At 35.0% G+C, this 9,379-nt stretch overlaps 3 protein-coding genes across 4 annotated transcripts in view; all 3 read left to right on the forward strand.

The window, feature by feature from the left end:
* Positions 3,561-6,131, forward strand: LOC104778152 (C-type lectin receptor-like tyrosine-protein kinase At1g52310). The gene is made up of 6 exons (XM_010502527.2): positions 3,561-3,754; positions 3,852-3,962; positions 4,054-4,108; positions 4,204-4,635; positions 4,831-5,398; positions 5,462-6,131. Exons 2-6 carry the CDS (start codon positions 3,876-3,878, stop codon positions 5,979-5,981), a joined length of 1,662 nt encoding a protein of 553 aa, XP_010500829.1. The 5' UTR covers positions 3,561-3,754; positions 3,852-3,875; the 3' UTR covers positions 5,982-6,131.
* Positions 6,283-8,177, forward strand: LOC104778153. Its single transcript, XM_010502528.1, has 6 exons — positions 6,283-6,535; positions 6,634-6,766; positions 6,867-6,970; positions 7,067-7,211; positions 7,295-7,438; positions 7,526-8,177. Exons 1-6 carry the CDS (start codon positions 6,492-6,494, stop codon positions 7,970-7,972), a joined length of 1,017 nt encoding a protein of 338 aa, XP_010500830.1. The 5' UTR covers positions 6,283-6,491; the 3' UTR covers positions 7,973-8,177.
* LOC104778154 overlaps positions 9,214-9,379 on the forward strand; it is a 4,417-nt gene continuing 4,251 nt past the window's right edge. Inside the window, exon 1 of one of the 2 annotated variants that reach the window (XM_019243948.1) lies at positions 9,214-9,349. In XM_019243948.1, coding sequence (XP_019099493.1) covers positions 9,329-9,349 — 21 coding nt within the window. In that variant the 5' untranslated portion in view covers positions 9,214-9,328. The remainder of the gene's footprint in view (positions 9,350-9,379) is intronic. The other variant, XM_010502529.2, reaches the window with a different exon arrangement.

Below are 9,379 nucleotides of genomic sequence, written 5' to 3' on the forward strand. Positions count from 1 at the left end.
CTTCTCTTTATTTGCTTCTCTCTATCTCTTTCGACACAAACGAAACCAGAAAAGCATGAATGATTTTTCAGAATCGAGTAGAACAACCCAATCGATTTTGATTAATTAGTCTCTTATCTTTTACTCTCACAAAAATTAATTCCTTTATTCTCAGATTCTGATTTTCCCATTCAAAGATTCGACCTTTTTTTTTTTTTGTTCTGATTCAATTGAAACAAAACTGATTTTGTTGAGATTGTTGTGTTCATAGGTATGTGAAGAGTACCTATGAACCTTGTGATCTCAAGTCGGCACAAGAGAACAAAAGTATATGGTCTGTGGTTCTGCTCTTTCCCCACTTGTTGTTCAATAAATTGTATATATAGCAAACGAGAATCGGGCTACTCTTCATTGTAAAAAGTCTCATATTCAGTCTGTTTTATTCTCAAGTTTCAAATATTTTCTCATCCCAACTCATTTTTAATAAAAAGAATTACACACCCAAAAATGACTAATGGGAGGACAAAAATCAAAAACAAGGATGTGAAAAAATTAGTATTATTTGTAACATTATTAAAAGATATAGATACTCATTTGAGGTTGTGCAATGGCCATGCTCTTATAATTATATCACCAATCATCTATACATTCCCTTGTGCCGTATTTGCCAACTCAGCTCCACTGTTCTTCTTTTTACTCACCTTCCACTCTTCTTTATGCAGCTTCACTTCTTGTTATCTTCACACTTTGCTACTTCATTTCTTTGAACGCCTAAAACATAGACACACCCACGGCTTTATCAGTCGATCTTGAATTTTGGCTTCACCCTCTATTCTAATCATCTCCTGCAAAAAGTACCATAGGTTCATATTTCATAAGCACGCTCAGATGAAACATCTTATAACCTTGGGCAAAAATCATGATCTGTCTTTTTGTATTATTAACCTTTCTTTCGGCAGCAAGAACATGGCCAAGGTTATAAGATGTTTCACCAACATCGAATCAATCTCTGTTACGATTCCTTGTGAGAATTCCTGACAGATCTCAGACATAAGTTTATCTAGAACTTAGATATAAACAAACACAGAAAACCTCATTGTATCAATCATTCTACACTAGTCAGAGAAGACATTGTTCAATAAATGGTGTGAACACCAGATATAGTACGCATTACACAAGTATACGATTTTCTAGAACAAACTTCAGCTGTCACATAGTTTTACATACTGGGCAACATTTAAGCGAAAACACACAATGACTATTATATCACTCACATTACATGTAACTGAATGGTTTGAATGTCACTTACGATCTTTGTATAAAGAAATCAAGAATTCAAGATCCTACCAAATATTCAAATAGACAATTTATATAAATAATGTTACTAACACAATCACAGATGTAGACATCAGTCGCATCATGTTAGGTCTAGTCACCTAAAGACACTACACTAACCAATAATTTTACTCTCACAAGTCCTTTATGGAACTTTGACGAACAAACCTAGATAAAAAAAATATTAGTATAGCAAACAAAAAAATATTAAATTTTAGCAATCTGCTCTTAAAAAATGAGCACAAACATTAGAAACAAAGTCATAAGACTCGGAAAATGAGTGAATGTAAACTTCACATGTTGATCATCGTAACAGGAATTAAGATTTCTCAGTTTGCCCAAAAAAAAAAGAAACATTTAAGATTTCATCCAATTTTGGCTGACACCCGAATAACAAGAATAACAACAAGAAACATAGTCAATCAAAATCAGATACAAAACATTTACAAAATTAAGAGATTCCTACTTTATTTTAGAACAAGTGAGAAACTTAAGCAAAGGTAATATGCATGATATTGAAAGACTGGTGATTCCAGTTCTTAAAATGGAAATATGAGGAAGAAGCTAAAATAAATTCTAAAGCTTTATGAAAAGGTGCAAAAGAATAATAAATTCTTCATGATGAAGCAGAGCTTGAATCTCTCTATCAAAGATCTTTGTCGTTTTGAAGCGATTTTTGATAATCATCGCTGATTTGAGATTCTACGATACATGAAGCAGAGCTTGAAGCATAACTGTTCCAAGGCTGAACCAACCAATACTAGCAGCATAACTATTCCAACCAAGAAGCCTGATGAAGAAGAATGCAAGTCTACTATTGCAGCGAGGCTTGTACCAATGAAGCTTCCTGAAAACCCTAGATACAAGGCTCATGAAACGGGAAAGATTAAGCAGAAGTCTGGCGTTTGCAAGTCAACAAGTCTCCAAATAAAGAAGCAGCAGGCACCTCTAAAAGATTCTCAAAACCCTAAATATTGTCCAACCGTGAAGAAGAACTCAACAGAGATGTTGGAGCTGTTTGATATGGCCAAGATATCAGCTGATGTGGCAAATGCAAATGGACTTCTTGCGGCTAAAGCAGAGACATCAATCTGCGTAGACACTCTCTCTTTACTCATGGATTTCCACATCAGCTCAACTGCTACTGAAACAAGGCGGATCATGCTAAGGCTTGAGAGTCTCACAAAACACAATCTAAATCTTTCTCACCAGCTCTTTGATTTAATTTCATCGTACTCAATATGTTCAAAAGGGCTTATATCAATTGGACTAAACAAATTATATTTGAGCCTTCAAAACAATATATAAAATCCAACGAATTTGTTAATGTGGATGCTCTCAAATTAGAGAAAATTGTGGTATTATTATATATAGGATTTTCAAATTTATCTATGTAGACAAACAACAAACTACAAAGAAAGAAATTCAAAATAGGACAAAATTTTATACTAAATAGATTCCCAATTTTTTATTAAAAAAGAAAAAAACTAGTTTTTAGGTTTTCTTTACAATTCTTAATAGAAAACAAATTCAGCTAAATTTGAGATTTTAAGAAAACACTCATGACACTCCTCCTTTACTTTTTTCTTTTGTAAACAGAAAATAAAATAACCAAAAACTAATAATCTATTCCAAAAACTAAAAACCAGAAGTCACAAAACCAAAAGCCATAGGCCTCCAATGGAAAGTAGATTCTATTATAGTTTTTGGATTTTGTTTTTTTATAACACACATTTTTCTCCATTCAAGATTTTACACTAAACAGATTTGCTAAAAAATAGGAAAACTAGTTTTTAGCTTTTCTTTACAAATATTAACAAAACTAGAATCTACAGATTTTAGGAAAAACCTACAATTCTTTTATTTTTATTTTCTGTTACCTTTGTATATATATATATATTTAAAAATAACGAAAAAATAATTTTATCACAAAAACTAAAAATCCAAAAATCAAAAACAAAAAACGATAATCTAAAAAACCCTCTTCCATTCATGACCATAATGGAAAACCCATTAAAACCCACAACCATTCATAGCCAAAATTATGTACAAACTTGTTTAGTATTTTGAATAGCTTAAGATGTAAACAAAATAATCACCAAATACTCAGGTTGTAATAGTACATTATGATAATGTAGGGTGAGAGGTTGTAGATATCATGTAATACAAGGGTCGTAAACTAATAAAGGAAGAAACAAGAAAGAAAGAAAAAAAGAAGATTTCATTTTCCGAACTACCCCACTGACTTGTCCGAAGTCCATCTCCTGTCTCCACCATTAATTCGCCATTAAAACCCTTTTCTTCTCTCTCTGTCGGGACTCTGCGATTCATCAATCACATAAAGAAAACCATATGAGCAGCGAAAGACCCATTTTAAACACTTCTCTTCTTAAACATCATTAAGTCTGCTTTATTCTTCCCCATGGTATGACTTAACACGGTAGGTAGTTTCCACTTGCCCAATAAAGCTTCTCTTTCGCGTATACGGGTCTCTGATTTGTCAAATTTGAGGCTAATTACGTTTGATTTTTTTTCAGGGTTTTGTGAAGCTGTAAGTAGCTATGGAGCTTAAGTTGGGTTTTAACCGGAAACAATCACTGTTCTTGATTTCTTGTTTGGCTCTTCTTTATCTTGCGTCCTTTGATACTGTAAGTGTAATAGATTCAAGAACTAGGGTTTCTGAACTTGCTCGAATCTTCTATAGTTGATTGATCAATAAAGGTGATTTTTTTTTTCCAGATATTTAGTGAATCAACTCAGAATGCAACTGATATCAAGAAACGATCTCACAGAGGTATAAATAAAGCTGTGACTTTTGTGTCTGATGTGAACATTTCTGTAGATAAGATTTCAGTGTATTTACTGTTAGTGATTCTCCTCGATGTACAGTGTCTTGTCCTCCTGATTGGATCATTGGATCGAACCAAACGAAATGCTATGCCTACTTTCGAAATTCCACTTCATGGGAGAAGTCAGAAACGTTCTGTGGAACCTATGGTGGTCATTTAGCATCACTTGCATCGAGCAAAGAACTCAGCTTTGTTCAGAAACTATGCAATGGGAACTGTTGGATTGGAGGAAGAAGTCTCAATTCTACTTCTTCTACCTCGGGTTTCCGTTGGAGCTGGTCTGATCCTAAGACGCCTCAATGGAACCAGTCCATGTTTCCCAAAGTTCCAGTTCGCACCCGCTGTGGCAATGGCAATGGCAGTTCATCTTGTCGTGCTAATATATGTATAGCTGTGACAAATGGTTCAACAACGCCATTCTTTGGTGAAAGATGCAATGTGTCTCGTGCTTTCATTTGCACGGTTGATTCTGGTAATGGCCTCTCTATTACTACCTCTCGCTTTCTTCTATGTTTTGCATTTGTGCTACTTAGTCCCTTATGATTGTTATATTCTTATTGCTGCAATTATTCGTTAGGGAAAATAACTAGGAATATGTGAAAACACTAAGGCATCTTTTTGTTGTCTCTAGAGAGATTTTAATCTGCCTAAGTTATCTTCTTTGCAGATTTCAAATGTCGCAATTGTCACAAATATGTAATCATCCTTGCTGTTGTCAGCGGTTTGATTCTCTTAACCACATTTGCCATCATATTATGGCTCCTTGTCTACAAACGAAGCAAGAAACGCCGTAAATCCCGAAAAGTATCAAATCCATCTTCTTCTTCTTCAGCTTTAGTTCCTCCTTCATGGAAGATCTTCACTAGCGAAGAACTAAGATCAATGACGAAGAACTTCAGTGAAGGGAACCGTCTGGCCGGGGATGCAAAAACCGGTGGAACCTATAGCGGTAGTTTATCAGACGGGACTAAAGTGGCGGTCAAGAGATTGAAAAGGTCTAGTTTTCAGAGAAAGAAAGAGTTCTACTCCGAGATTAGAAGAGCTGTTAAACTTCATCATCCGAATGTAGTGGCTATCAAAGGTTGTTGCTATGATCATGGAGAACGTTTCATTGTTTATGAGTTCATAGCTAGTGGTCCGCTCGATAGATGGCTGCACCATGTGCCTAGAGGTGGTAGGAGTTTGGACTGGAACATGAGATTGAACATAGCCACAACTCTTGCCCAAGGAATAGCGTAAGTCAAATCTTTTACTATAGAATTTATGATCAGATTTAAGCTTAACGTTGAAAAAAACAGGTTTCTACACGACAAGGTCAAGCCACAAGTGGTGCACCGTGACATCCGTGCAAGCAATGTACTGCTAGACGAGGAGTTTGGAGCTCATTTAATGGGTGTTGGTCTGTCAAAATTTGTTCCTTGGGAAATAATGCAAGAGAGAACCATAATGGCGGGTGGAACCTATGGTTACCTAGCACCTGAATACGTATACAGAAACGAGCTCACCACAAAGAGTGATGTCTACAGCTTTGGAGTCCTTTTGCTTGAGATTGTAAGCGGCCGTAGACCGACTCAAGCGGTTAATTCTACGGTTGGGTGGCAGAGCATATTCGAATGGGCAACACCGTTGGTTCAGGCTAACAGGTGGTTAGAGATTCTTGATCCGGTTATCACGTGCGGTTTACCGGAAGCGAGTGTGGTTCAGAAAGTTGTGGATTTGGTTTATACTTGTACTCAGAATGTGCCATCGATGCGTCCAAGGATGTCTCATGTTGTTCATCAGCTTCAGCAATTGGTCCAACCGTTAGATGTGAAATAAGTTATAACAACAAGTCCCAATAATAAGACAGTTTTTGTTTTGACTGTAGAATCGAATCTTAGGAGACATTTCATTGTCCAATTACTTTTCATGGAAATGTGAAAGGATAAACGTTGTCGTATTAGAGAAGGTTCTTGGAAGTTTATAGGATTCTAGCTGAAGTCCTTGTTAACTAAGTAGTTCTGTATAACAAACTAAGCTTGTTCCCAAAGTCTCACATTTTTTATATATAATAAAAGTAGTTGTATAAATAAAGACCCTCATATCCAAAAATTTCAAGAAAAAAGTCTTGCTTCTTTTGTATTTTTATATATTTCTTCTTCTACTCTTATCTCTTAAGAAGAAACTTCTTGGTTCGTTACTTTGCTTCATAGCTTTTGATATATTCTGATTCTGAGTATTACTTCAACTCTATTCACTAAACCAACGTTTAGATTCTTCTGTGTTTTTTCATATAAAGCTTTCGTCTTTTTGTTTACCATCTTCTTGCCTCTAGATATCGAAAGTAAGATGTTTCTTCTTAGGTGCTTCAAACCAAAGTTCTACAAGAAAAGGTGTCAAGTCTTTTGTCATCACTCTGTTTTGAACTTTTTAAGTTTTGTATCTTTCTGAACAGTTATTAAAACTAATCATTGTTCTTGGTGAATTGCAGCAAATCTACAACCAGCTACATGAAAATTCGGCTTGATATAGTGAGGAAAAAAAGGACTGCGATGGTTAGAAATTATAAAACAGATATTGCCAATTTCCTCAAGAATGAGCAAGATTGTGAAGCTTATAGAAGAGTAAATTAAGACTTATTATACTCTCTCATTTATATAATACTAAGCTTTATTTCTTACATTATGGTTTTTGTTAATCTGTTAACTACTTGTTACTTTACAGGCAGAACTATTACTCGAAGAGCTTAGAATAATATCGTGCTACGATCTCATTGAGCGCTTCTGCGATTGTATCTCTGAAAATCTCCCACTAATGCTGAAGAAAAGGTATTTACTTTTACTACAAGTCTCTAGATTTCAGTCCAAAAGGTCTCACAAATTACTAACTTATGTTTATTTTTCTTTTGTTTCCTTGACTTTTAGGGAATGTCCTGAAGAATGTAGAGAAGCTGTTTCCTCTTTGATATATGCAACGGCGTGGGTTCCTGATGTTCCTGAACTTAAGGATCTCAGAGCCGTGTTTACGAAAAGATTCGGAAATTTCACAGCTTCATCTGTAAATCATGAGGTTGGTTTATTATCGAACTATACATTGTCTAATCTTTGCCACTTTTCTTGCACTGACAGTACCTATCTTTTTGAATCATGCAGCTAGTTGAGAAAACTGGATCGAGAAGACTACCTTCACGGGAGCTCAAGATTCAGACTTTGAAAGATATTGCGAATGAGTTTTCCATTAACTGGGATCCTACAGCTCTGAAACTGATGCTGCTCACAGAGACTTCAGCTCTGCAGGTAAATTATGTGTTCTAGAAATTTGACTTAGAGAGTTCATAGATATTTTTAGTTTTTGGTTTGGCCTAATGTCTGAAAAGTGTTTAGATTGAGGGGAAGATGGAGACAGGAGCTGACGATCCGAAGATTGAAAGAGATAAAAGCATCATAGATGATCAAAGCGAGGACGAATCGGTTCTTTCAGAGAGTACTTGGAGAGGAGACTTATTGTCCAAAGGCAGTTTTAGTTCTAGTTCAAGCTCGAGCCCGAGTTCTCTAAGAAGAGAATCTGTAAGGAAGAAGAAGAGGAAGGAGATATTACCTTACGGCATAATCTCTCCTCCATACAACGAGGAGAAAGAAGAGAATAGAAAGAGTACGGATCGAGAAAACTCAAGGTTACTTGGAATACAAGGCAGTAAGAGTCTCACAAGCACAAGCAAGAACGAAGTTTCCACAACAAGAGAGAACGAGAGAACGTCATCGTTTCAGAGACCAAAGCTCCTGGATTATGATGACGTTGTCGCTCGTCTTGCAGCTATGCGCCTGAGATAAGAACGTACTAATTTAATAAGGGTTTCTTAGTTCTCTTCGTAGTTAAAATTAGTACTTATTAATTTGACTAATTAGAATTTTCGTTGAATATGTAATTATCCTTATGACTTTGTTCTTTGTAATTAGTCCAGTAGTTGAATCTTGTCACAGAAAAAAAGTTGAAAATTTAATGATAAAATTGTTATCAACGGATTGATTAAATTAATACTTAACAAACCGGTTTGTTTATTTATTTTGGTTAATAAGACCGATTTTATTTTTGAGATTGGTACGGTGACCGTGACCAATCTTGTTGTATCTTCAGAATTGGCCATAGGCTTTGTCGAATCAACAGGAAAGCATATGATCCCTGACCATGTTTCAGTCGGACCTTTACCATCACGGAAAAGAACAAATTATGGATGATTGAAGAACAAACATATATATGAAAAGGGTAAAGCTGGTCCTTAGGTTAAGGCATATGAAGCTTCTGGTTTAAGCCAAGCCTCAAAAAAAAATTAAAAGGTTACAAGTTACAACCTAGTCTCTAGACATGGATTTAACCATTAAGGTCAAGTTCAAGCTTGTGTTTTGCTTTCTCTGCCATTAATATTTTTGTTTATTTTTTGGTTTCCCTTCTTTTCCACATTTCTATTCTTCTATTTGGATTTCTTGGACTTTTATATTCACCGTTTGTTTCGATACGATTTTTCAACTAACGCAGAAAAATTTAATTCAAATTGTTATATTTTATAAATATTTTGTTCCAAGCCGACGTATATAATTATTTTTCTTTCAAAACTATTGTTTTCTATCGAATTGTAGTGTACTTTCAAATATGACTGGTTGTGCTATATACACATATGTCTTTTTATCCTCATTTATTGTGTCGGCTAACATTTTTTGTATAATTTTTTTTTTACATCATTTTGTATCAATTAAAACATGGGATAAAACATTAACCCAAATAAAAGAATACAACCATCCTACAATATATGGATTTTTAGTGACCAAAAAAAAAGACATTATGATCTTTTTATATGTACTGAATAGTGTGATTGATACAAAAGGTTTTAGACGACAAAATAACTAAAAAACAAAAAGTAAAAACGTTATATTCGCTTGTTCCCCTTTTTAACTTTATACACGTCATTACCTTCTCAAGTAGCCCAACGCAAAATGGAAAATTTAACCAAAACTATAGAAAAAGCGTTAATCGCCTTTTCTAACAACTTTAACGACGTCGTATCCAATCCCCTCTCTCTCTATTATAATTCCCTTAACAAAAATACTAAACACTAAAGCTTTCGAGTTTCATCATCTCTCTCCGATCGATCTGAACTTAGTTAGTAGTTTCCTATCAGAGAGAAGAGAGGGATGGGTTGTGCTCAGTCAAAGATCGAGAACGAAGAAGCAGTGACACGTTGC

Source organism: Camelina sativa, chromosome 3 (assembly GCF_000633955.1).
Source record: "Camelina sativa cultivar DH55 chromosome 3, Cs, whole genome shotgun sequence".
In the NCBI taxonomy this organism is placed as follows: Eukaryota; Viridiplantae; Streptophyta; class Magnoliopsida; order Brassicales; family Brassicaceae; genus Camelina; species Camelina sativa.

Bases quoted from the DNA above. Each gene is read 5' to 3' on its own strand.
- LOC104778152 (XM_010502527.2), top strand. From the start codon at position 3,876: ATGGAGCTTAAGTTGGGTTTTAACCGGAAACAATCACTGTTCTTGATT. The intron at 4,636-4,830 runs GTAATGGCCTCT...TCTTCTTTGCAG, and splicing joins CATTTGCACGGTTGATTCTG to ATTTCAAATGTCGCAATTGT. The intron at 5,399-5,461 runs GTAAGTCAAATC...TGAAAAAAACAG, and splicing joins ACTCTTGCCCAAGGAATAGC to GTTTCTACACGACAAGGTCA.
- LOC104778153 (XM_010502528.1), top strand. From the start codon at position 6,492: ATGTTTCTTCTTAGGTGCTTCAAACCAAAGTTCTACAAGAAAAG. The intron at 6,971-7,066 runs GTATTTACTTTT...CTTGACTTTTAG, and splicing joins CCACTAATGCTGAAGAAAAG to GGAATGTCCTGAAGAATGTA. The intron at 7,439-7,525 runs GTAAATTATGTG...AAAAGTGTTTAG, and splicing joins CAGAGACTTCAGCTCTGCAG to ATTGAGGGGAAGATGGAGAC.